Here is a 27757-nt window from a genome sequence, read left to right on the forward strand (position 1 = left end):
AAGTTTTACCCAGGTTCGGGCCCTCTTGATGGAGGTAAAACCCTACGTCCTGCTTGATTAATATTGATGATATGGGTAGTACAAGAGTAGATCTACCACGAGATCGGAGAGGCTAAACCCTAGAAGCTAGCCTATGGTATGATTGTTGTTCTGTATGTTGTCCTACGGACTAAAACCCTCCGGTTTATATAGACACCGGAGAGGGTTAGGGTTACACAAAGTCGGTTATAATGGTAGGAGATCTACATATCTATATTGCCAAACTTGCCTCCCACGCCAAGGAAAGTCCCTTCCGGACACGGGACGAAGTCTTCAATCTTGTATCTTCATAGTCCAAGAGTCCGGCTGAAGGTATAGTCCGGCCATCCGGACACCCCCTAATCCAGGACTCCCTCACCCTCCAACCCCTCTTTCTGCGGCGCCTGCCCCTACTTCGGCCTGTTTCAGTGCCCGCCACCTGTTCGACAATTGGCCTTGCGCGCCCTCCGCCTTCACTCACCGTCGGCGGGCTTCCCAAACGCTGCCGCTCATCCACCATGGATGCCTTCCCATCCTGGGACGCAGGCATGCGGCTCTGACTCGGCCCTCAATGCTACACTCGCTTCAGCGCGTCTCTGTTTGTTCGCCTTGGTGACCGGCCATCTGGACCTTCCCTCGGCCGCCCTGTCTGTCCTACTTCAGTCGAGCGGCAGCGAGGGAAGCACAATCTCGATGAGCTGGCCACGGCCGTGGGTCAGTCGTTCGTCAGTGCGCTTTGGCTTCCTCTCGCCTTCCACGTCGGCCGTGCACTGCACAAGGAGCTGCATTCTGGGATCGCTTCTTCCCTTTGTTCTGCCTTGCCGGTATGCTCTTCTCCAACAGTCCTCTTATTTTCATGAGGGAGGAAATGACATATCCTTGCACATGTGTTTCATTCAACCTTCAAGTTTGACAGTTTGATGTGCAACTTTAACATCTTTACAGTGGTGTTGTTACTTCATATGTAGTTGGGCTTAAACCTTAATGTAAGACCAATTTATTAGCTATAGGGAGAAAAAACAGCCATGTCGAAAATGATGTAGTTCCCATGCTAAACTTTACTGTATATAGGCTGAACTATAGTTTGCCTACAGTACACTCATAGATTTGCTACTGAAAAAGAAGATAGTTCACAACGTACTCCCTCCGTCCAGAAAAGCTTGTCCCCCAAATGAATGTATCTAGGATCAAGTTAGTGCTAGATACATCCATTTGAGAAACAAGTTTGGGACAAGCTTTTTCGGACGGAGGGAGTACATAGCAAGCTTCCGATGAAGAAAAATAAAGCCTTATGTAAATAAAATAGTCGTAGGTCAACATGCACCAGACCAGCGGCGTGTGGGCAATCGATAGATGCGGTTGAAAATGCTTCTTCTGATCAGCCCTGTAGTGCTGAAAATGCTTCTTTGATTCTGATGGCATTAGCGTAGACGTCCTGCATTGTTGGGCGATCTTTAGGCGTCTCCACAGCAGACAGCAAGCCAAGCTCGGCAAGAGCCGTGATGCAGCCCATTATTCCAGCAGCCAGTTGATAATTTTCTTGGTTTGAAGAACTGCCCGCTTCTTCATCTCGGTTCCCATAATAGGGGATGATGATTCTAGGATCTAGAATCTCCCCAATCTTATCAGGAAATGAATATTCCACAAATTTGTAGAGGCTCAGGCCATCTTTAAACAACTCATCAGTTGGACGCTTCCCTGTGAGCATCTCTAAGATGATGACTCCATAGCTGTAAACATCACCCTCTGTCGAGATTTTGCTTCCATAGCCATATTCTGCAATACATATAGTTATTCAAACAATTAATTAGCGAAAAAGATTTGGAGCAGAAGAATCAAAAGGTTTTTCTGGGAAAAAAGAAATATATAGTACTTGCATATCCAGTAGAGCACATAAGAAATCGTTACCTGGTGCAGTGTATCCAACTGATCCTCTTGGCCCCCCTAAGCTTGTAGGAGTAGAACCATCAATCCTCGAAGAAGAACAATAACCATGTAGAAACTTGGCCAACCCAAAGTCACCAACACGTGCACCCATGACATCATCCAGAAGTACATTGCTAGGCTTTAGATCACAATGGACCATAGGGGGCATGCATTGGTTATGGAGGTAATCCAAAGCAGCGGCTACGTCCACTGCTATTCCTATTCTTGAACTCAAACACAACGGCCTTTTAGGATGATGCTCCTGGAGTAGTGTTGGATAGAGCCAACTCTCCAGGTCGCCATTTACCATAAACTCAAGAACAAGAGCTTTGAACGCATTTCCTGCCAGGTCACTTGTTGAGCATACAATGATCACCCTTACAAGATTGCGATGACGAGTGTTTCTCAGGGCCTCACATTCAACATGGAAGCTCTTTGTTGCTCCAAGTTGATCGAGTCTGAAAACTTTGATAGCAATTGTATGATGTTCTTCCGACTCAATTTTACCTTTGTGTACAGACCCATATTTTCCGGAACCAACCAAGTTGGCTAAAGAAAAATCATTCGTTGCTTTCACTAAATCAACATATGTGAACTTCTTTAACTCCTTGACAGATGGATGTTTTGCTTGTTTGATCTTTCTCTTCTTAAAGATAATGACTCCAAAGCATGATAACAGAACCAAAGAAATAACAGTAATTGCTACTATCTTCAGAATCTTGGAGGTGTACAATTTTTTTTGGATATCATTTCATTGCAAAGTGGCAACTCTAGCAATGGGGTGTTGGCACATAACTTCTTGTTTCCTTGTAAGAACACCTCACTTTCATTCTGAAACATTCCACCTGGTGGCACTAGTCCCTGGAAGTTATTGAGCAACAAGTTTGGAAGCTTCATAGAACTAAAGGACTCGAAGAAGTCAGGGATTTCACCAGACAAGTTGTTTTGCGATAGATCCATCACAATGGCGCCTCTCAAATTCATGAAATATTGAGGGATTCCCCCATGAAAATTGTTCCTCTCCATGTGCAGCGAATCCAAGTGGACGCACTGACCAAGAGTAGAGGGTATTTGTCCAGACAACTGGTTATTGGATATATTCAATGGGCCGAGATTGGCCAAGCCACCAATCTGCAGTGGTATTTCTCCTGAGAGTTTATTATGAGATAAGTCCAAACCTTCTGCAAGGGAGGAAAGAGTAAAGAGCTCCTTTGGTATGCTCTCATCAAAGGTATTGCAAGAGAGGTTCGGCATGACCAATTTTTTGCAGTCTCCTAGAGCTCCTGGGATTGGGCCACTCAAATTATTTTCCTGTAAATATAGCTCACTCAATATGCTTAGATTGCCAATTGACAATGGAATTCTTCCGGAAAGTTTGTTCTGGGATAAGCTTAGGACAAACAAGTTTCGAAGATTTCCAAGTGATTCAGGGATTCTTCCACCAAGCAAAAAATTTCCCATGTAAAGAGTTTTGATGTTTCTGAGGTGATGTATCTCCCATGGTATAGTGCATGATATTCTATTTTCTCTTAATAACAATACCTCTAAGCTCTTCGAGAGTCCTGCAATGGAACTCGGCAAATCTCCTTGAAGGATATTTGCATTTAAGGATAATTCCACCAACTGGGTGCAATTGGTCAACGAGGTTAAGAAAGACCAATCTCCTGCTTCCAGACGATTTTCACCGAGATCCAGGTAGATTAACTTGGGAAGAGTCCCAAGAGAAGGCACAATACCATGGAACGAATTGCTACCGAGATCAATTGCCCGAAGAATCGTTGTGTTGGCTAGTGAAGTGGGGATTTGGCCATGAAATTTGTTCGCTCGCATAATCAAAGTTTGGATGCTTGGAAGGGTATATCCAATGTTATATGGAATTTTCCCTGACAAAATATTTGCAGCCATGCCAAGGTATGTCAGTGTTGATATGTTGTAAATAGAGGCCGGACACTCCCTGACAAGAAGTTGTAAGTAAGGTCTAGTGATTGCAGGTTGGGAAAGCTTACCAATACTCACTGGGATGCTACCTTGAAAATTGTTCTGTGAAAGCAAGAGCCACGAAAGGTTAGAAAAATTCCCTAGAGAAGAAGGTATTGTGCCTGTAAGATTATTTGATGCCAAGACAAGACGTTTCAAGGGTGAGTCAGCAACATTCGGGAAAATAGCAGGTATGGACCCAATAAAGTTGTTTAGTCTCAGGGACAAGATTTGGAGTGATGTGCTGTTAAATAGGGCCGGCGAAATCTCTCCACCAAGCTGATTTTTCGTTAATTGCAAAAATTAAAGTGATGAACTATTATCTAGGAGAGATGGGATTGGTCCTGTGAGGCTATTGTCAGTGAGTTTAACAGAATGAAGGGAAGAACTGGTTCCAAGTGAAAGAGGTATATTGCCTGTTAGAGTATTTCCAGCAAGTTGCAAAACTGAAAGGTTGCGTAGTGTCCCCAACCCTTCTGGGATGCCTCCAACGAGCTCGTTGTCATCCAAGTTGAGTTTCTACATATTTGAACATTGGCTAAGGTTTGGTGGGATCTCGCCATTGATGAAGTTGCTCCCAAGATCAATGACTTGAAGTTGAGAACATGTGGCTAGATTGCTTGGGATCATGCCACTAATATTGTTTGAGCTGAGGTTAAGATACCGCAACCTATTCAGTTGGCCAATTTCAGCTGGGATTGGACCCCTAAGTTGATTCTTTTTTTAGATGAAAAGGGCTCTTGTCCCAGCTCCATTTTCATTGAGAAAACGAAACCACAGAGTGCAAATTCAGTTACAGACCACGGGAGGAGATTGAAACATCTCTCCAGCACAAACATCCTGAGAATTCTTGAAAACACTTAAGACAGCTGAAACTACCAGGCAAGAAAAGGTTCATCTATCAGAAATCGGACTGGCCACTCTCCAACCACAATAGGGACAACAGGTCTAACTACTAATTAACACCCATGTCCACCCAGCTTCCCATCTTCTGCATGGAGTATTGCAGCCACAGTTCGTTCCTGTTCAGCCTGGCTCTGACCAGAGCAGCAGTGGTGGTTTTCTTGCAGCCTCCCAGATAGCTACAGTAATCTCCTCCACTCGCTCTCTTGCCACCTCTTTGCATAGGATCTTCCAGATGCTGCAGTATCCTACAATTTTTCTCAGAACCACCTGCACACCCATCCAAATTGTGTTATTAAAACACAAGTCATTTCTGCATCTCCAGATAGCCGAGAGAGTAGCTGAAATAACCAGATTTTCAGCTTGCAAGTTATTATGTCTACTCCACATTTCTGCCACTTTATTAAGGGCAGGCAGATGTGAGTAACCTAAAATGGAATGGATATTTCTCCAAATTTCCATGGCTACCACACATTCAAAGAATAGATGATTTATATTCTCACCATCAGAGCAGAACAAGCAAGTCAAATCATTTAAGTCTTGTCTCTTAGCAAGGTTCTCCCTAACCAAAATTTTGTTATGAGCAAGCAGCCATAAAAAATGTGGATATTGGGAGGGACATGAATTTTCCAAATGTCAGGAATATGAACTGGGCTAATGCCCCTAAAATTGACCATGGCATACATAGATCTAACAGAATAAACGCCACCAGCCTCTAGCTTCTAGATTAATGCATCCTCATCATCATTAAAAGTAATAGACTGCACAATGTTCAGCAGGTCATACCACAGGAGAAGCAATCTATTATCAATACATCTCCTAAAAGTGATCTTAAGGTTACTACCATCCCAAAGGTCAGCAATAGCTTGATTATGCTCATTAGCAATACTATACAATTCCCAAAATTGAATAGCCAAGCTACAGGACCCAAACCAATGATCTTCCCAAAATTTAACTCTCTTCCCATTGCCCACCTTCCATTGATACCCTTGCTTGGCTGCTTTAGTAGCCCATAACACCCCTTTCCAAAAAGGGGACGAGTTAGAATCAGGGCAAGAGAATATGTTGGGATTATTGGCTCTATATTTATATTCAACAATCTACTTCCACATCTTGCTATCACCATTATGAAATTTATAAACCCAGGAGGCTAGTAGACTTAAGTTCATCTCAGCAATATTTGGAATCCCTGTTGGGGAACGCAGTAATTTCAAAAAAATTCCTACGCACACGCAAGATCATGGTGATGCACAGCAACGAGAGGGGAGAGCGTTGTCTACGTACCAACGCAGACCGACTGCGGAAGCGATCACACAACATAGAGGAAGTAGTCGTACGTCTTCTTCCCGATCCGACCGATCCAAGCACCGTTACTCCGGCACCTCCGAGTTCTTAGCACACGTTCAGCTCGATGACGTTCCTTGGGCTCCGATCCAGCAAAGCGTCGAGGAAGAGTTCCGTCAGCACGACGGCGTGATGACGATCTTGATGTACTACCGACGCAGGGCTTCGCCTAAGCACTACAACGGTACGATCGAGGTGGAATTTGGTGGCAGGGGGCACCGCACACGGCTAAGGAACGATCTCAAGGATCAAGTTGTGTGTCTATGGGGTGCCCCCTGCCCCCGTATATAAAGGCCAGGGGCAAGGGGGTCGGCCGGCTAGGAGGGAGGCGCAGGGAGGAGTCCCACTCCTACCGGGAGTAGGACTCCTTCCCCCAAATCCTATTCCTAGTAGGACTCTTCGGGAGAAAGAGAAGAGAGGGGGGCCGGCCCCTTCTCCTAGTCCTAATAGGACTAGGGAAGGGGGGTTCGGCCGGCTAGCCTGTGGGCTGCCCCTTCTCTCTTTTCCACTAAGGCCCAATAGGCCCATTTGCCTCCCGGGGGGTTCCGGTAACCCTCCCGGTAATCCGGTAAAATCCCGATTTCACCCGAAACACTTCCGGTGCCCAAACATAGGCTTCCAATATATCAATCTTTACGTCTCGGCCATTTCGAGACTCCTCGTCATGTCCGTGATCTCATCCGGGACTCCGAACAACCTTCGGTACATCAAAATGCATAAACTCATAATAACTGTCATCGTAACGTTAAGCGTGCGGACCCTACGGTTCGAGAACAATGTAGACATGACCGAGACACGTCTCCGGTCAATAACCAATAGCGGGACCTGGATGCCCATATTGGCTCCTACATATTCTACGAAGATCTTTATCGGTCAGACCGCATAACAACATACGTTGTTCCCTTTGTCATCGGTATGTTACTTGCCCGAGATTCGATCGTCGGTATCCAATACCTAGTTCAATCTCGTTACCGGCAAGTCTCTTTACTCGTTCCGTAATACATCATCTCACAACTAACATATTAGTTGCAGTGCTTGCAAGGCTTATGTGATGTGCATTACCGAGAGGGCCCAGAGATACCTCTCCGACAATCGGAGTGACAAACCCTAATCTCGAAATACGCCAACCCAACATCTACCATTGGAGACACCTGTAGTACTCCTTTATAATCACCCAGTTACGTTGTGACGTTTGGTAGTACCCAAAGTGTTCCTCCGGTAAACGGGAGTTGCATAATCTCATAGTTATAGGAACATGTATAAGTCATGAAGAAAGCAATAGCAACATACTAAACGATCGGGTGCTAAGCTAATGGAATGGGTCATGTCAATCAGATCATTCTACTAATGATGTGACCTCGTTAATCAAATAACAACTCCTTGTTCATGGTTAGGAAACATAACCATCTTTGATTAACGAGCTAGTCAAGTAGAGGCATACTAGTGACACTCTGTTGGTCTATGTATTCACACATGTATTATGTTTCCGGTTAATACAATTCTAGCATGAATAATAAACATTTATCATGATATAAGGAAATAAATAATAACTTTATTATTGCCTCTAGGGCATATTTCCTTCAGTCTCCCACTTGCACTAGAGTCAATAATCTAGATTACACAGTAATGATTCTAACACCCATGGAGCCTTGGTGCTGATCATGTTTTGCTCGTGGAAGAGGCTTAGTCAACGGGTCTGCAACATTCAGATCCGTATGTATCTTGCAAATCTCTATGTCTCCCACCTGGACTAAATCCCGGATGGAGTTGAAGCGTCTCTTGATGTGTTTGGTCCTCTTGTGAAATCTGGATTCCTTTGCCAAGGCAATTGCACCAGTATTGTCACAGAAGATTTTCATTGGACCCGATGCACTAGGTATGACACCTAGATCGGATATGAACTCCTTCATCCAGACTCCTTCGTTCGCTGCTTCCGAAGCAGCTATGTACTCCGCTTCACATGTAGATCCCGCTACGACGCTTTGTTTAGAACTGCACCAACTGACAGCTCCACCGTTTAAAGTAAACACGTATCCGGTTTGCGATTTAGAATCGTCCGGATCAGTGTCAAAGCTTGCATCAACGTAACCTCTTACGGTGAGCTCTTTGTCACCTCCATATACGAGAAACATATCCTTAGTCCTTTTCAGGTATTTCAGGATGTTCTTGACCGCTGTCCAGTGATCCATTCCAGGATTACTTTGGTACCTCCCTGCTAAACTTATAGCAAGGCACACATCAGGTCTGGTACACAGCATTGCATACATGATAGAGCCTATGGCTGAAGCATAGGGAACATCTTTCATTTTCTCTCTATCTTCTGCAGTGGTCGGGCATTGAGTCTTACTCAACTTCACACCTTGTAGCACAGGCAAGAACCCTTTCTTTGCTTGATCCATCTTGAACTTCTTCAAAATTTTGTCAAGGTATGTGCATTGTGAAAGTCCAATTAAGCGTTTTGATCTATCTCTATAGATCTTTATGCCTAATATGTATGCAGCTTCCCGAGGTCTTTCATCGAAAAACTTTTATTCAAGTATCCCTTTATGCTATCCAGAAATTCTATATCATTTCCAATTAGCAATATGTCATCCACATATAATATCAGAAATGCTACAGAGCTCCCACTCACTTTCTTGTAAATACAGGCTTCTCCAAAAGTCTGTATAAAGCCAAATGCTTTGATCACACTATCAAAGCGTTTATTCCAACTCCGAGATGCTTGCACCAGTCCATAAATGGATCGCTGGAGTTTGCATACTTTGTTAGCTCCTTTTGGATCGACAAAACCTTCTGGTTGTACCATATACAACTCTTCTTCCAGAAATCCATTCAGGAATGCAGTTTTGACATCCATCTGCCATATTTCATAATCATAAAATGCAGGCAATTGCTAACATAATTCTGACGGACTTAAGCATCGCTACGGGTGAGAAGGTCTCATCGTAGTCAACCCCTTGAACTTGTCGAAAACCTTTTGCGACAAGTCGAGCTTTATAGACAGTAACATTACCGTCAGCGTCAGTCTTTTTCTTGAAGATCCATTTATTCTCAATTGCTTGCCGATCATCGGGCAAGTCAACCAAAGTCCATACTTTGTTCTCATACATGGATCCCATCTCAGATTTCATGGCCTCAAGCCACTTTGCGGAATCTGGGCTCACCATCGCTTCTTCATAGTTCGTAGGTTCATCATGATCTAGCATCATGACTTCCAGAACTGGATTACCGTACCACTCTGGTGCGGATCTCACTCTGGTTGATCTACGTGGTTCAGTAGTATCTTGATCTGAAGCTTCATGATCATCATCATTAGCTTCCTCACTGATTGGCATAGGTGTCGCAGAAACAGTTTTCTGTGATGTACTATTTTCCAATAAGGGAGCAGGTACAGTTACCTCGTCAAGTTCTACTTTCCTCCCACTCACTTCTTTCGAGAGAAACTCCTTCTCTAGAAATGATCCATTCTTAGCAACGAATGTCTTGCCTTCGGATCTGTGATAGAAGGTATACCCAACAGTTTCCTTTGGGTATCCTATGAAGACACATTTCTCTGCTTTGGGTTCGAGCTTATCAGGTTGAAGCTTTTTCACATAAGCATCGCAGCCCCAAACTTTAAGAAACGACAACTTTGGTTTCTTGCCAAACCATAGTTCATAAGGCGTCGTCTCAACGGATTTTGATGGTGCCCTATTTAACGTGAATGCGGCCGTCTCTAAAGCATAACCCCAAAACGATAGCGGTAAATCAGTAAGAGACATCATAGATCGTACCATATCTAGTAAAGTACGATTACGACGTTCGGACACACCATTACGCTGTGGTGTTCTGGGTGGCGTGAGTTGCAAAACTATTCCACAATTTTTCAAATGTACACCAAACTCGTAATTCAAATATTCTCCTCCACGATCCGATCGTAGAAACTTTATTTTCTTGTTACGATGATTTTCAACTTCACTCTGAAATTCTTTGAACCTTTCAAATGTTTCAGACTTATGTTTCATTAAGTAGATATACCCATATCTGCTCAAATCATCTGTGAAGGTGAGAAAATAACGATATCCGCCACGAGCCTCAATATTCATCTGACCACATACATCGGTATGTATGATTTCCAACAAATCTGTTGCTCTCTCCATAGTACCGGAGAACGGTGTTTTAGTCATCTTGCCTATGAGGCACGGTTCGCAAGTACCAAGTGATTCCAAAAGCCCATCAGTATGGAGTTTCTTCATGCGCTTTACACCGATATGACCTAAACGGCAGTGCCACAAATAAGTTGCACTATCATTATTAACTTTGCATCTTTTGGCTTCTACATTATGAATATGTGTATCACTATCTTCGAGATTCAACAAGAATAGACCACTCTTCAAAGGTGCATGACCATAAAAGATATTATTCATATAAATAGAACAACCATTATTCTCTGATTTAAATGAATAACCGTCTCGCATTAAACAAGATCCAGATATAATGTTCATGCTCAACGCTGGCACCAAATAACAATTATTTAGGTCTAATATTAATCCCGAAGGTAGATGTAGAGGTAGCGTGCCGACCGCGATCACATCGACTTTGGAACCGTTTCCCACGCGCATCGTCACCTCGTCCTTTGCTAGTGTCCGCTTATTCCGTAGTCCCTGTTTCGATGTGCAAATATTAGCAACAGAACCAGTATCAAATACCCAGGTGCTACTGCGAGCTCTAGTAAGGTACACATCAGTAACATGTATATCACATATACCTTTGCTCACTTTGCCATCCTTCTTATCCGCCAAATACTTGGGGCAGTTCCGCTTCCAGTGACCAGTCTGCTTGCAGTAGAAGCACTCAGTTTCAGGCTTAGGTCCAGACTTGGGTTTCTTCTCCTGAGCAGCAACTTGCTTGCTGTTCTTCTTGAAGTTTCCCTTCTTCTTCCCTTTGCCCTTTTTCTTGAAACTAGTGGTTTTGCTAACCATCAACACTTGATGTTCCTTCTTGATTTCTACCTCCGCAGCTTTCAGCATTGCGAAGAGCTCGGGAATAGTCTTGTTCATCCCTTGCATATTATAGTTCATCACGAAGCTCTTGTAGCTTGGTGGCAGTGATTGGAGAATTCTGTCAATGACGCAGTCATCTGGAAGATTAACTCCCATCTGAATCAAGTGATTATTATACCCAGACATCTTGAGTATATGCTCACTGACAGAACTGTTCTCCTCCATCTTACAGCTATAGAACTTATTGGAGACTTCATATCTCTCAATTCGGGCATTTGCTTGAAATATTAACTTCAACTCCTGGAACATCTCATATGCTCCATGACGTTCAAAACATCGTTGAAGTCCCGATTCTAAGCCGTAAAGCATGGCACACTGAACTATCGAGTAGTCATCAGCTTTGCTCTGCCAGACGTTCATAACATCTGGCGTTGCTCCAGCAGCAGGCCTGTCACCCAGCGGTGCTTCCAGGACATAATTCTTCTGTGCAGCAATGAGGATAATCCTCAGGTTACGGACCCAGTCCGTGTAATTGCTACCATCATCTTTCAACTTTGCTTTCTCAAGGAACGCATTAAAATTCAACGGAACAATAGCACGAGCCATCTATCTACAAGCAACATAAACAAGCAAGATACTATCAGGTACTAAGTTCATGATAAGTTTAAGTTCAGTTAATCAAATTACTTAGGAACTCCCACTTAGATAGACATCCCTCTAATCCTCTAAGTGATCACGTGATCCAAATCAACTAAACCATAACCGATCATCACGTGAGATGGAGTAGTTTTCAATGGTGAACATCGTCATGTTGATCATATCTACTATATGATTCACGCTCGACCTTTCGGTCTCTGTGTTCCGAGGCCATATCTGCATATGCTAGGCTCGTCAAGTATAACCTGAGTATTCTGCGTGTGCAAAACTGGCTTGCACCCGTTGTAGATGGACGTAGAGCTTATCACACCCGATCATCACGTGGTGTCTGGGCACGACGAACTTTGGCAACGGTGCATACTCAGGGAGAACACTTCTTGATAATTTAGTGAGAGATCATCTTATAATGCTACCGTCAATCAAAGCAAGATAAGATGCATAAAAGGATAAACATCACATGCAATCAATATAAGTGATATGATATGGCCATCATCTTGTGCCTGTGATCTCCATCTCCGAAGCACCGTCATGATCACCATCGTCACCGGCGCGACACCTTGATCTCCATCGTAGCATCGTTGTCGTCTCGCCAATCTTATGCTTCCACGACTATTACTACCGTTTAGTAATCTAGTAAAGCATTACATCGCGATTGCATTGCATACAATAAAGCGACAACCATATGGCTCCTGCCAGTTGCCGATAACTTAGTTACAAAACATGATCATCTCATACAATAAAATCAGCATCATGCCTTGACCATATCACATCACAACATACCCTGCAAAAACAAGTTAGACGTCCTCTACTTTGTTGTTGCAAGTTTTACGTGGCTGCTACGGGCTTAAGTAAGAACTCATCTCACCTACGCATCAAAACCACAACGATAGTTCGTCAAATAGACTCCGTTTTAACCTTCTCAAGGACCGGGCGTAGTCACACTTGGTTCAACTAAAGTTGGAGAGACAGTCTTCCGCAAGCCATCTATGTGCAAAGCACGTCGAGGGAACCGGTCTCGCGTAAGAGTACGCGTAAGGTTGGTCCGGATCGTCTCAGCCAACAATACCGCCGAACCAAAGTATGACATGCTGGTAGGCAGTATGACTTGTATCGCCCACAACTCACTTGTGTTCTACTCGTGCATATAACATCAAACCATAAAACCTAGGCTCGGATGCCACTGTTGGGGAACGCAGTAATTTCAAAAAATTTCCTACGCACACGCAAGATCATGGTGATGCACAGCAACGAGAGGGGAGAGTGTTGTCTACGTACCAACGCAGACCGACTGCGGAAGCAATCACACAACGTAGAGGAAGTAGTCGTACGTCTTCTTCCCGATCCGACCGATCCAAGCACCGTTACTCCGGCACCTCCGAGTTCTTAGCACACGTTCAGCTCGATGACGTTCCTCGGGCTCCGATCCAGCAAAGCGTCGAGGAAGAGTTCCGTCAGCACGACGGCGTGATGACGATCTTGATGTACTACCGACGCAGGGCTTCGCCTAAGCACTACAACGGTACGATCGAGGTGGAATTTGGTGGCAGGGGGCACCGCACACGGCTAAGGAACGATCTCAAGGATCAAGTTGTGTGTCTATGGGGTGCCCCCTGCCCCCGTATATAAAGGCCAGGGGCAAGGGGGTCGGCCGGCTAGGAGGGAGGCGCAAGGAGGAGTCCCACTCCTACCGGGAGTAGGACTCCTTCCCCCAAATCCTATTCCTAGTAGGACTCTTCGGGAGAAAGAGAAGAGAGGGGGGCCGGCCCCTTCTCCTAGTCCTAATAGGACTAGGGAAGGGGGGTTCGGCCGGCTAGCCTGTGGGCTGCCCCTTCTCTCTTTTCCACTAAGGCCCAATAGGCCCATTTGCCTCCCGGGGGGTTCCGGTAACCCTCCCGGTAATCCGGTAAAATCCCGATTTCACCCGGAACACTTCCGGTGCCCAAACATAGGCTTCCAATATATCAATATTTACGTCTCGACCATTTCGAGACTCCTCGTCATGTCCGTGATCTCATCCGGGACTCCGAACAACCTTCGGTACATCAAAATGCATAAACTCATAATAACTGTCATCGTAACGTTAAGCGTGCGGACCCTACGGTTCGAGAACAATGTAGACATGACCGAGACACGTCTCCGGTCAATAACCAATAGCGGGACCTGGATGCCCATATTGGCTCCTACATATTCTACGAAGATCTTTATCGGTCAGACCGCATAACAACATACGTTGTTCCCTTTGTCATCGGTATGTTACTTGCCCGAGATTCGATCGTCGGTATCCAATACCTAGTTCAATCTCGTTACCGGCAAGTCTCTTTACTCGTTCCGTAATACATCATCTCACAACTAACATATTAGTTGCAGTGCTTGCAAGGCTTATGTGATGTGCATTACCGAGAGGGCCCAGAGATACCTCTCCGACAATCGGAGTGACAAACCCTAATCTCGAAATACGCCAACCCAACATCTACCATTGGAGACACCTGTAGTACTCCTTTATAATCACCCAGTTACGTTGTGACGTTTGGTAGTACCCAAAGTGTTCCTCCGGTAAACGGGAGTTGCATAATCTCATAGTTATAGGAACATGTATAAGTCATGAAGAAAGCAATAGCAACATACTAAACGATCGGGTGCTAAGCTAATGGAATGGGTCATGTCAATCAGATCATTCTACTAATGATGTGACCTCGTTAATCAAATAACAACTCCTTGTTCATGGTTAGGAAACATAACCATCTTTGATTAACGAGCTAGTCAAGTAGAGGCATACTAGTGACACTCTGTTGGTCTATGTATTCACACATGTATTATGTTTCCGGTTAATACAATTCTAGCATGAATAATAAACATTTATCATGATATAAGGAAATAAATAATAACTTTATTATTGCCTCTAGGGCATATTTCCTTCAATCCCTAATCCCCCATATTGTTTTTTCTGGGTCACCAAGCCCAAGTTGGCAAGATGGTACTTATGGTGACCCTCATAATTGTCCCAAAAGCAGTGGTCCATCTGTGAGTTGATCAAATTGATAGCCCATTTGGGGAATTTAATCATGCTCATCAGATAGGTGGGAATACTAGCTAACCAAGATTGAACTAGAACCAACTTCTTCTCATACCCTAATAATCTACCTCTCCAACCAGCAGCCCTCTTCAACACCTCATCAACCACTGGTTGTAGATCTTCCCTCCTCAACTTGGAGTAATGCAGGGGAAAACCCAAATATTTGAGAGGAAAGGATCCCAGACCACAGGACATGGCTTGAGCTACCCTATGGGCTTCCTCCTCTTGGACATTAATAGGGATTAGATCACATTTATGAAAGTTTATCCTAAGCCCAGACATATGTTCAAAGCAGGATAGGAGCCATTTTAAATTTTTAGCTGAGACCAGATTGTTATCAATAAAGAGGAGGGTATCATCTGCATATTGCAGACTTGTTACCCCTTGTGGAAATAGATTGGTCATCAACCCAGTCAACATGTTGCTCTTTGCTGCTTTATTAAACATCCTACTAAACACATCTGCTACTAAGTTAAATAGCAGAGGGGAGGCAGGGTCACCCTATCTCACACCTTTAAAAGTCTCAAAAAACTCACTGTTACAATCATTAATCCTAACTCCAACTGAACCTTTGTATAAAATGGATTCAACTTTCCTCATCCACTTGGGGCTAAAACCCCTTTGATACATAACTTTCAATAGGAACTCTTTACTAACTCTATCATATGCCTTCTCATAGTCTAACTTAAAGACAAACCCTTCCTTGTCATGTGTCACAGCATCATGAATAATTTCATGAGCTGTCACCACACTTTCAACAATAAACCTGCCTTTAATAAAAGCAGTTTGGTTTTGAGAAATAATTTCATCACCAATGTCACCTAGTTGATTGGCCAAACATTTAGCAAAAATTTTGAAACTACAATTGGATAAAGCAATTGGTCTAAATTTTTGGATGGTGTCAGCCCCAGGTTCTTTTGGGATGAGAGTTAACAAAGAAAAATTCAATCTATATAAATCTAAAGACCCCTGATTCCAAGCCTCCACCAACAACATAAGGTCATCCTTGATGGTTGACCAGAAATGTTGGTAGAAAAGGAAAGGAAAACCATTAGGGCCTGGAGCCCCTTCAGCATAGGATCCAAAAACTGCCTTCCTTACATCTTCTTCAGTGATATCAGTTTCCAGGATCTTATTTTGATCCTCAGAGACTCTTTCAGAAGGATCCCAAAATTCTTCATCCAAAGAAATATCTAGGGTTTCTTCCTTGCCAAAAAGGTTTTTGTAGTAATCAACAGCAATATCCATCATATCACTAGTTGATTCTACAGGGCCATCTGGTCCCACAAGCAGTTCTATCTGCTTCTTCCTCCTCCTATGGTTAGCAATAGCATGAAAGTAAGCAGTGTTTCTTCCTCCCTCTAAAATATTTCTATCCCTAGATCTCTGTCTGGACTTGATTTCCTCTAGTCTCCATATCTTTTGGAGCTCAGAGGCAATCTTGTCCATTTTACTTTTAGAAGGAGGGGAGAGGATTTTACTCTCAGATTCTATATCTAGAATATTATATTCAGCAACCAGCTGTTGTTTCTCTCTGTTCTGGGCAGCCTCATAATTAGCATTCCAGCCTTTACAAACTCTCCTAAGCAATCTAATTTTATACTGCCACCTATTCATAGGGTCCTTGATAGAGCATGGAGAATTCCAACATTTCTTCACCATGCCTTCAAAACCTTCTACCCCTAACCACCATTTCTCAAACCTAAATTGTTTGTTTTTAGGTGGTCGGATGGCCCCAGTGTCCACCACTAGGGGGGGTGATCACTACTCACTCTAGGGAGAGCTTTAAGTTGAACAGCTGGGAAGATAGATTCCCAGCATGTGGACATGAAAACTTTATCAATGTTGGCCATAACCAGATTATCCTGGTTATTGGCCCAAGTAAATTTCCTACTAGAATTCTTAATCTCAATCAAGCCATATTTGTTAACCCACTCATTGAACAAGGTCACCCAATGCATGTTAACAACACCAGTACTTTTCTCATCACTACTTCTGACCAGGTTAAAGTCACCCCCTATAATTGTGGGACCCAACCATGTGTCAAGAATATTATGTAATTCATTTAAGAACTCTAGTTTGAGTCTGTCATAAGCTGGCCCATAAACAGAAATAAATCTCCATTCCCCCTTATTCTTTTTATCTTTAAGGATGCATGAAGTAGAGAAATCTAAAATATCTGTAGAGACCACCTCAAAATTGTCTGTGTTGATCCCCACAATTACCCCCCCCCAGCAGTGCCCACCGTAGGCAACCATTGCCAAGAGTATTTACTCTGTGGATCTAAACAGGTAATTTGAAAGTCATCAAAGGACTCTTTCTTGGTTTCAGAAAAACCAATCAAGTCTGCATGGGTGTCTCTAATGAGCTTACCCACTGCCTTGAGTTTCTCAGGTTTATTCAAACCTCTAGCATTCCAAAATAGACTTACTACCATTATTGAAATCTAGTTTTCTACAGCTACTCTTCCTACCAGAGACAACCTCTACCCAGGTAGGGGCGTCTCCGGGGTGCTCACTAATGTGACCACATCCTGGGGCTGAACTCTCTACCAGATCTACTCCAAAATCATCAGGTTGCAAGTCTAAACTAGCAGGGAGGAAACACTCAGGGTGAGTGTCTTTAAATGCAGATAGCCTGCTTTCCTCCATTTGCTTCATGACTTGTATGTTTTGAGAAATAACTATATCATTCTCACCTAATTTCAAACCCGCCTTTCTAGCTTTCAGAAGTAAATCTTCATCATTAAAAGCAGAAAAGGAATTATAATTCTTATTACCTTTAGGGACCTCCAAATCTTTGAGTCTTCTAAGGTCCTAAGCTTTTTGTATAGCATTTCTCCCATCTTTTTTGATCCTATTGCTCACCCTGGGTGCCACCACAGGCCCCCATTTGGATTTTTGTGGTTTTGGCTCCTCCAAAGTGGTACCATCTCCATCAGACTCGTCATCAAATTGCTCCAGCAGCTGAACAACAATGTTCTCTTCAAGTTTCTTCTTCTTCATTTCTATCTTCTTGCTAGGCTCAGCTTTCAGTCCAAGTATAGCACGTTGCACCTTTTCTTTCAGTGAATGCACTAGCTCCAAAGGAGTTCTGGACCTAGCAGGGGCTTTCTGAGTGTTCTGAACTGGTCCTCTAGAATTGGGTTTGTTGTTCTTGTCTTTGTCAGCTCCCCCATCTTTAGGGTCTTGCATCTGCATATCTTTTTCAAGATTACCTTCCAGCAGATCATCATCTGACTTTTCACCACCACTAGTGCTTTAGTTTCCATTGCCAGAGATTGGAGCAGTGTCAACAAGGAATGAAATAAGAAATAATTCCTTGTCAATTTCCACCAGCCTTTCTGTTGGGATCTTAGAGATGTCCCTCACAGCAACCTGGACCTTAACTTTTTCATAGAAGCTCCTAAATATTTCATGCCAATCAACATTTATCAGAATGCCCAAGATATGTGTAATTTGAGAAATCACCTTCCAAGTCAGCTTGTTGACAGGAATCCCAATCATGGTCACCCACACCTCTTGCAATTCAGCATATGCTTCCTCTTCACCATCCCATTTATCAAAGGAGACAATCACACCTTTCTTCTTGAGGTTGATGGAGGGAAGCTCAACCAAGTCTTTTACCTTCTTGTGGGGAGGAAACCTGACTAGGAACTTTTTCTCAGTCAACTGCCTCACTTGTCAGGGCCAATTAGTCTTCCAGATGTCAGAGAAATTGATTTTTAGTTCTTGTGATGTGATAGATCCTTCCTCAATGACAGCAACACACGCACACATTAGATATGTTCAGCCAATTAACAGCCTCCTTGTCATCAGATTCTATGTGAAGAAGCCTAACCCTGCATTAGCACTGCCATAATACTATGCAATAGCTTGTGGCTTGCACCACTCCAGACAATTGTCCATACGGTGCCCTGCTTTGTGACATATGAAACACTTTTTGGGCACGGGACAAGTTCCCACAAAGTGAGCTGGCTCTCCATAGTTGTAACAGATGACATCTCTCAGTTTTGGATCATAATTGATCACAGCTCTTCATTTCTGCCCTGAGAACTGTCAGCCTTTTCGCTTCCAGACTTCCCTTGCTGCACTTTCTGGGAGTTGAAGCTCTTGTTCTTCCTTCTTTGCTGGTTCTGAGAATTCTGTTGCTGTGTGCTAGATTGCCCTTCCCCGAAACCTTGTGTCTGATTGCCAGTGTGATTATGCTCAGAGGGGTGCCCATACTGCATAAGTTGTTGCTGTTGATGCATAAGAGGCATCTGTTGCTGCTGTTGTTGCACTACAGGCATATTGGGCAGATATTGCTGCGGCCATTGGCTGTATTGGGGAAATTGCATCCCCTGCCAAGGCGGCAGCCCTGGCAAATTCCCCGCTCCCCCAAATTGACACAGATTCTGGAAATTACCTGGGAGCATCTGCTGCATTGGCGGCAACCCTTGTGGATTCATGTCCCCTACCTGGATCGGGAGCTGCCCAAAAGCCTGGGGGTGTGTCTGGCCGACCGGGCGGAGCTCTCCGCGGCCAGCACCACTCCCCCCACCTCGGCGCCCTCCTCCCTTGCTGCCAGCCATTCCTTTGACCACTTGCGCGTAGGTCGCCTGATCTGTCCCACCGCGCCACAAGTCTCTCGAGAAGCTGATCTTCTTCACACCAACCAGCTTCTCACTCTCTCTTGCCGGATAACAATCTGCTGGGGTGAATTTTTTTTGGAGAGGAAGAGGTCTTTGCGGATCCAGACCAGCCCCCTTGACGCCGGAGGAACCCTAACTTTGCTTGGGGACGGCACTGACCAGAGTTGACCAAATATCTCCACCAGCTCCTCTTCACCCTGAGAAGACGGCTTCCTGAAACCCGCTTCCCGTTGATGAAAACACTTGTCACCACCTGCCTTTTGCACCTTCAGGCTGTTTCTCCAGGCCCACCGGTCAGTCTCTCCAACTTGACCACTCACCGACACAGGTCGACGGCGAGCAAGCCTCGCCGGTGTTGCGCGGAAAGGGGAAGGGAGCCGAGGAGTGCCTGTGGGTGGCTCGCTCCGCCCCAGTGAGACCGAGACATCCCCAATCAACACCTCATTCAGCTGCCTTGCGCTCACCAGGGATCTCGCCGGAATGGGCGCCACCGCGCCCTCTGAATCCTCGATGTTGATGACGCTTCCTCCGCCGCCCAATCCAGCACCTGATCCGGCTCTAGTGCTGAGCCCAAGATGAACAACCTCTCTGTTTCCTTCTCCGTCACCCTTGCCATAATCCGCTCGACGAGGGCCAACTTCGCATCCCTCGCCCTCTCCGCCGCCTTCTCCAGCCTGTTCGCCGTCTTCAGAAGCGCTTCTAGGTCTTCCGTTGACGACCTCCGCTCCCTCGGCACCCCGCTCATCCCGAATCTGATCGGAATCGCTATTTAGAGCGATCCCCAACCCGATCCCAGGGCCTGAGCGGTCGAGTGAGCGGAGCCTTACACTCCTTGCCTCTGAGATCTCGCCGGAGCCGTATTTCGCACGAAGACGGTGGTGGCTGATGGAGAGATTGGGTGGAGAGGAGGGAGATGCGGTCATGGTGATGCTGTCATGGAGCCCTACTGAGACGGTGGTGGTTAATCTCACTGTGTTGTATCCCCCCGATGATACAAAAACTAAGTTGATTCTTTGGGAGGTGGATTCTTGTGAGGAGAGTGAAATTTGCAATTCAAGGAGGTATTTGGCCATCTAGGTGGAGCGGCTCGAGGTCCAGTGCAACAACACGAGATGTGTGCCTCTTACTGCAAGTAACACCAGACCAAGTGCAAAACTGTTGGAGGGAATCATCGATCTTCCATGAGGTTAGGGGTCGAGTTGAAACACTAAGATGCAGTTTAAGGCATCGGAGAGCTTGGAAGTCAGTGCTAGCATCACGGTAGAGAGCTGTGGCACCTAGTACTGAACATGTCAGCAGAGAGGATAGGACAAGGATTATCAGAGGCAGTGACTGCACAGGAGACATGAGGACTTGTGCTCTACGGACTACAGCTCTAGTCTTTTTTTTCGATAAAAGGGGCCACATGGCCCCCATTTTCATTAAGAAAATAGAAGTCTGGATACAACCACCACATCACTTTTTCCATCAGACCTGATGCATCACCTCATCAACTGATAATCAACCTACACCCTAGACATATAACCATATCTATAGGATGCCAAATCACCCACTACCGGAGAGAGAGCAGACTTTTAAACATCTTTTACAAATTGCACATCAACCAAAACAATAGGCAAGTCTAAAACCAGAACATACTACAGATTTGAGATATGGTTTCTCTACTGGTTATATGTCTAGTCGTGCGTTGAGATATGGTTTCTCTACTGGATTTGTAGAAGGCTGGTGGGTTTGAGATATGGTTTCTCTACTGCATTTGTAGATGGCTGATGGGTTCGGCGGCTAGGCTTCAATGATTGATGTAGATATGCATATGAATTATGAAATGCAATATGTACTGCTATTTCTATGAGCCATTCAAACTTGTGACATCGTGATACAAAGACTTTGACTCAGTGTTGGTCGTATGTTGCTGTCCTTTTCAAGTTTCGCATGCTGTTGCACAAATTCCTGGTCAAAACGTCCAATCACAAGTGGATATGCTGACACAAGGCATTGTATGTTTAAACTAGAGGTAAATACACCAGAGGTCTTAGAACTTGCACGTGGCGGTCACTTTGGTGCACAAAGTTGTAAAATACGTGTTTGTGGTCACTAAACTTGCGAGACTGTTCAAATACAATCACTCTCTCTGTACGCGAGCGTATCCATCGATGCCAGCATGGCATGGGCCCGCTGTCAATGACACATGGGCGCATTTTTGCACAAAACCCCTTCTTCTTCTTTTTCTTCTTCTTCTATGCAAAATAAAAAATCAACAATCGATGGGACGAAAAGTTTAACTGCCAGATCTCGAACCCCGACCTAATGCTAGTACAATACAGGTCACACAAACTGCGCCACACATATGTAGACAGCTATTAAGAGTAACTAAGATTAATGTACAAAAACGGAAGCGCTCATGGAACAGAAATGGGCTGTGGTCCGGCGACCCATTTTGCACTTGTTTATTTTTCAGAAATTTGTAGATAGTATGCAAATTATAATGCCATTAATAAGATAATTTCAAATAATTTTCATGTATTATTCTAAAATAATACTTATGAATTATAAAAATGTTTGCATAATAATAACACAAATAGTTTTTAAATATTCATAATAACAAAATGTGCATTTTCTTAGAAATATTCATTATTAAAAAACAATCTGTATCATTACACCTATTCGTTTTATTTGAGAAATTCGTGGATCAGAAAAAATTGTTCATGTATTATTTTCAAATAATATTTTTTTGCAATTCAAAATATGTACATGCGTTAAAAAAACTACATGGCATTTATAAAAATGTTTAAACACTGTGAAAAATATTCATGTAAACTAAGAAATGTACATTGCATTTAAAAAATGTTGACACATTTCAAAAAAAATTGTGAGTTTTACACAATGTACAATTATGCTCGCATGGTTCAAAAAACTGTTCGCGTTGCATGGACATATTTTGAATTACACGAACATTTTTTACAGTGTTTAAACATTTTTTAAAATGGCACATACTTACAGAGAACAAGAGTGATAAAAACATATACATTGTCTATCTCTAAATTACATCACATGTCGCGGTTGCTTGGTGGTTGGCTTATGCGCGAGTGAATCTCCATGTCACACGTTCGAACCCACCGGTTGCACTTTGCATTCTTATTATTAGAAGACATAAATTTCTTCATTATCACTTTTTGGGTCCACCCGGATAGGATATACAGTATAATATAGTAGTGCAAAGTAAACACATGATACTGTTGGCGTGGTGGTTGTTCAATCGTGCCACTTAGCAGTACGTCCAAGTATGGAACCCCGCCGCCCCACTATTTTTCTTATTTTAGGGGTTCCTATGTAAATAAAAAAAGAACTGCGGGCTTTTCTACAAATCTATCATACAAGAGCAACTCCGGTGGCTGACAGCGGGCCCGTGCCATGCTGGCGTCGACGGATACGCATGCGTACGGTGAGAGTGACTGTATTTGAGCGGCCTCGCAAGTTTAGTGACCACAAACACGTATTTTACAACTTTGTGCACCAAAGTGACCACTGCACGCAAGTTCTAAGACCTCTGGTGTATTTACCTCTTTAAACTAATTCTATCCCTATCTCTCCTTATCTCTAACTAGACGTATATATATACTTCTAACAATGTGCATATAGAGACTTTCACTCAGAGTTCTGGCCATGGTCGTATGCTGCCGTCCTTTTCAAGTTTCCCGATACCACAAATTCCCGGTCAAAACATGTGCTACAAGTGGATATAAGTCATTCATCTCTTGGCACAAGTTTCCCAGTTCCACAAAATTCCCATTAAAAATGTAAGAAATTCCCAGTCTAAAAACTTCAGTACGCTGGCTAATTTTTGGGTGCTAAATAACTAGGTTTTTTACCTCGCAAAGGCACCCCGATTCAGAAAGAATGTTGTTATTCACCATCTGATTCGGTTGCTTACCATCCTCTTCTTTGTGATCTGCTTCTGCTTCGGCCCCTCAAGTAGCGCACCCCCGTTACTACATCCCCAGCCCCATAAGTACTCATGTTGTATAAGGTTTTGAGCTTCTAGTACAACTTTCTAAACCAACTCGCAGTCGCAGTATAGGTGGTTCTTGTCTAGTGACAGTACAGTTATATATAACATAATATTTTGCTCTTCTATTTTCCATTGTTTGTTTGTTCATCACCTGAGATTTCCAAATTGCAACAGATGGCCCGAGCCGGCCCTGAGGGATACACAGTCCGTGCTGCCCAACGTCCTGTGAGTGGCTTAATTTTCCTGTGAGGCCCGAAGCTCCCCACAGGAATTCGAATATTCCTTGCGGGCAAGATTTGACCCTCACGAAAATAACCTATTTTACTGTAGGTACTGCCATGCCTCTCAGGAAAATATGCTTTCATGTGAGTTGTACAGCCCACGGAAAAATATTTTAGCCCCAGCCCGCCGTTACACAACAGCGAAATAGCCATTGGCGCCAGCTCGCGCGATTTTCCCCCCTCAAACGAAACTTCCGCGCCAATTTCTATTTTCCTGTGTGATATGGGCCTACAGGAAAACAGCCCAGAGAGATAAACAGAACACCCTAGAAAAATTCCCCACTCCTCCTCTCCTCGTCTCGTCTCTCTACCTCCATGGCCGCCGCCTCCACCCCAGCCGCACTCCTCCATCTTCCTGGCCAGATCCGCCGCCCTCCTCCACAAATAACTTGTTCTAGCGCCGCCCGCCTCCGACCTCCACTACCGCCCATTCTCATCTCGTCCACATGCGTCCGCCACTCCCATCCGTCTCCCGTATCCCGTCCTGACATCCTCTACTGCCGTTCTGCCTTCACTAGCATCCGCCGCCGCATCCCACCTCCCTCGGCTCACACCCACCACCGCACTCAAATAGGGTCGTCCGGTACGCGTTGCCGGCGCCTCGTGCTTCCTACTGCAGATCTGGGGAGTCTCTGGTCGCAAATCCAGCATGCCGCCGCCTCCTCTTCCGATGTGACAGCGGCAGTCTCCTCCTCCTCCTTTTCTCCAAGACCGTGGTAAGTCTCAACTAGGATCTTGAGTTGTTCACCCACGCAAAAAAAAGATTCTGAAGTTGTTCATACAAATCTCTGCTCTTATAAAAAATGAAGTTGGTGTTGATGGCCGATTTATATCTGACGGTTAGGAAGGAAACTATAACAATTTTGCAAAAAGATACCCACACCCCTCTCCATATTTGCAAATAAGGTCTTCCCTTGTTCATCCTTTTCTCTCACAAGATAAACTATTCATATAAATGCATCTTGATGTTTCGTGCAACGCATGGGCGTCTTGCTAGTTATGTATAAGAATAATGGTCTCGGGACAACAGGATCTTGATTTTCTTTTTCTTGGTTAAGTGACCAAAAGATTTGCCATATGAGTGACAAATAAGCGCCATTTGCATTTGTTTGTAGTGTGTTGATTTATTCAGTTTTCATTTTCAATAAAGAGCTTTGTTCTTTCTCCTGTCTAGAAACTTTTAGGAGCTACTTTTAGGTGTGCTATTAGCACTTCCATTTGTTGATGTCATTGAAAAACTGAAAATGTTCTTCTCCATATAATTTGTTCTGTTACTTGCTATGTGCTTTCAGGAACTCTCTGAGAATTAAGAAACTCTCTTGGTTCCTCGGAACTCTGCACCTCTTCTCTACCGTACAGCTTCTCCATAGTGAAGAAAAGAAAGGTGCATGCTTTCTGAACTGATTTCTCGCATACAAATGTCAGTGCTAGTGTTTATATTGGCTTGATAGTGTATTGTATTTGACCCAGGCTTACGCTACAACATGTAGCTTGGTCACTTGCTTTTTCTGTGTTCTTTCTCCTATTGCATCAATGAATAGCAGTCATTTTTTCTCAGTTCACTGGTGATGAGGTCTGGATGTTTTCTCAATGTTGGGTATGTGCATTTGATCATGACTTCATGATTAAATTACAGTTTAATGTCCTGATGGTGTTCTATGTTAATCCTATTATGTTTACAGTCAGGAGTTATTTGTATATACTATTGGCACATTGGATCTAATATCCAAACATAATCATGCAGGATGAACGCCTCACTTCACTACACCAGATTACACTGCAAGGCTGCTGGTAACTCAATTGGTAATGGTATCATCTCCCAAAGTACCAAATGTTCATGGCAATGATAAATATGCTTTACTATAATTCATGCGTAAATTCTAATAACTATACTTTGCTGTGTAATCCATGATAAAATGCATTCTTGGCAGATGCTTTTTGAGGATCTCACTACAATTTATCTTTAGTGTCTGCAACATGCTTTCACTTATAACTATCTGTTTGCACTTGTAGGAATATACTTTGGACCTGAGAAGGCCACCATAATAAACACATATGCTGTGATGAAATCTGGTATGAAAAACCTCGACGAAAGTGGCAATAATGGTGCAATCAGTAGCCAGAAAGCACAAAAGCGCCTTGTATGTTCTGTCTCTTTCCCCTTTTTTGTGCTAGCTTGTACATCCTATGCTTGCTGATTCTCTGATTGCTAGTGAAACTTTACTTGTTGAATGCCTACTTCTAGTGAAACTTATTGCTAGTAAAACATCTTGCTTGCGAATTGCCTATAAAATAGGAACCTTGCATCTGTCCACACAATATTCTACTGTAACCTTTTGCTCGTCCCTTTGGTACTTAGGCAAGCTAGATGTGACTATCATTTATAGCATCCTTTCTTTAAGTTCTGATTAGCTAGAGGTTATCTTGTTGGTTCAAGCTAGAAGTATTTCTAGTTGTTTCTTTTGTATGAACATGTATCAGCGTGCTAAGTAAGTTGCAGATCTGTTTTTCCTTTTTATATCATGGTTAGGAATTTGTAATTCTTTTGCTGTAAGTTATCCTTTTAATTTAGTGGTTTTTCAGCAAGCTCAACCGTGTTTCTTTTCTGCTGATAGTACACCTTGTATATCTTACTATGTTTGTCGGTGTACGCTATTATGAGATCTTACGAATTTTAGATAATGATTAATGAAACCTGGAGCACAACAGAAGGCAGAGATGTAAATAAACAGAACTAAGTGCGGCTTGCTACTATTGAAATTAATTGTAATATTGCAAATCTGGTTACTTTGGAAGCAAGACCTGATAGCTTCATAAACCTGTTATAAAATGGTTGGAGATTACTGAAATAGCTTCAAATCATGTGCTCTTATGTGCCTGTTCTCATTAATGTTGTATGACTTTGTAGGTCACTAGTAGAAAACCGAGCAATAGCACCGGTTCTCATTATTTCGGCACTAAAGCCCCCCCCCCCCCCCCCCCCCTAGTACCGGTTCGTGCCACGAACCGGTACTAAAGGTTCAACATGAACCGGCATTAATGCAAATCCGTTCGAACCGGCACTAATGGTACCATTAGTACCGGCTCAAATACAAACCGGCACTAATGTGCTTCACGTTTGACCCTTTTTCTACTAGTGGGTAAACACGGATTCATCTCATGTTAGTTCAGAGGATGGCCCTATCGACCATGATGTTGACCATTGCAACAATGAAAGCGGCAATGATGAGGAGAACATTGGTGGTAACAATAACAATTGTGGCTTCAATCCTGATGGTGTCTCCCGAGAAGGATCTCACTAGTCACTTGCATGGCAATTGATGAATAATGGTCTTTATGGTATTTTGGATATGTGTGTAGTAGTACCATATGCTCTGGGCCAAACTTAGCAGCTTATCCTTTTGTTGCATTCACTTTTCCAAAGTGATGTCCCAGATCATTAACCTAGGAGGCTTTCTATCCATGTAGTTTGATATCACTGCAGTGTTTTGTGCACTGATGGATATGATAATTAGAGTGGTGGTAGCCAGTATGTATGTAGCACTGTTGTATGGAACTCTTGGTCAAGTCTATATATGGACTCAACTTTATGTGACGTCTATAGATTGTTTTTTTATGCTTGGCTACCATTGATATATGATGTGGACAATTTTCTTAGTATCTATTTACCAGAAATTATATTGATTAAATGCATGGTTAATCGCAATAAATGAAATATTGTTTTCCTGGTGTCCTTTTCCTGACGGGAACCATCACAATAAGCTGATTTCTAAACCTGACGGATCTAAGATTTTCCTGGGTGTGGCTGACAGGAAAAACCGCCAGGAAAATAATTCCTGTCGGTTTACCGTCAGGCATTTGTCCATTTCCCTGTCGTTTTATTCCTGACGGACTTTGCCTGTCGGTCAACCGTCAGGAAAATATTTCCTGTCGGTAATCGCCATTTTCCTGTGG

At 43.6% G+C, this 27757-nt stretch overlaps 1 protein-coding gene and 1 pseudogene across 10 annotated transcripts; one reads left to right on the top strand and one right to left on the bottom strand.

Moving 5' to 3' along the window:
• Positions 1-1396: 1396 nt before the first annotated feature.
• On the bottom strand, positions 1397-20860 carry LOC123038313 (probable LRR receptor-like serine/threonine-protein kinase At3g47570; annotated as a pseudogene).
• A 3158-nt stretch (positions 20861-24018) lies between these two features.
• On the top strand, positions 24019-27419 carry LOC123191218 (putative uncharacterized protein DDB_G0286901). Of its 10 annotated transcripts, none has more exons than XM_044604030.1 (5): positions 24019-24519; positions 25096-25400; positions 25548-25612; positions 25817-25944; positions 26712-27419. In XM_044604030.1, the coding sequence occupies exons 2-5, from the start codon at positions 25372-25374 to the stop codon at positions 26817-26819; spliced, it is 330 nt and encodes a 109-aa protein (XP_044459965.1). In that variant the 5' UTR covers positions 24019-24519; positions 25096-25371; the 3' UTR covers positions 26820-27419. The 10 variants fall into 10 exon arrangements, 9 of the variants coding, with proteins under 9 accessions (XP_044459965.1, XP_044459966.1, XP_044459961.1 ...); XM_044604031.1 differs by having other exon boundaries at positions 24022-24519; positions 25548-25606; XM_044604026.1 differs by having other exon boundaries at positions 24026-24519; positions 26975-27419.
• The last annotated feature ends 338 nt before the right edge of the window (positions 27420-27757 follow it).

Source organism: Triticum aestivum, chromosome 2A (genome assembly GCF_018294505.1).
Source record: "Triticum aestivum cultivar Chinese Spring chromosome 2A, IWGSC CS RefSeq v2.1, whole genome shotgun sequence".
NCBI classification, from domain to species: Eukaryota; Viridiplantae; Streptophyta; class Magnoliopsida; order Poales; family Poaceae; genus Triticum; species Triticum aestivum.

Bases quoted from the DNA above. Each gene is read 5' to 3' on its own strand.
- LOC123191218 (XM_044604023.1), top strand. From the start codon at position 25,372: ATGAGGTCTGGATGTTTTCTCAATGTTGG. The intron at 25,401-25,547 runs GTATGTGCATTT...ATAATCATGCAG, and splicing joins GGATGTTTTCTCAATGTTGG to GATGAACGCCTCACTTCACT. The intron at 25,945-26,940 runs GTATGTTCTGTC...TTTTTCTACTAG, and splicing joins AGAAAGCACAAAAGCGCCTT to TGGGTAAACACGGATTCATC.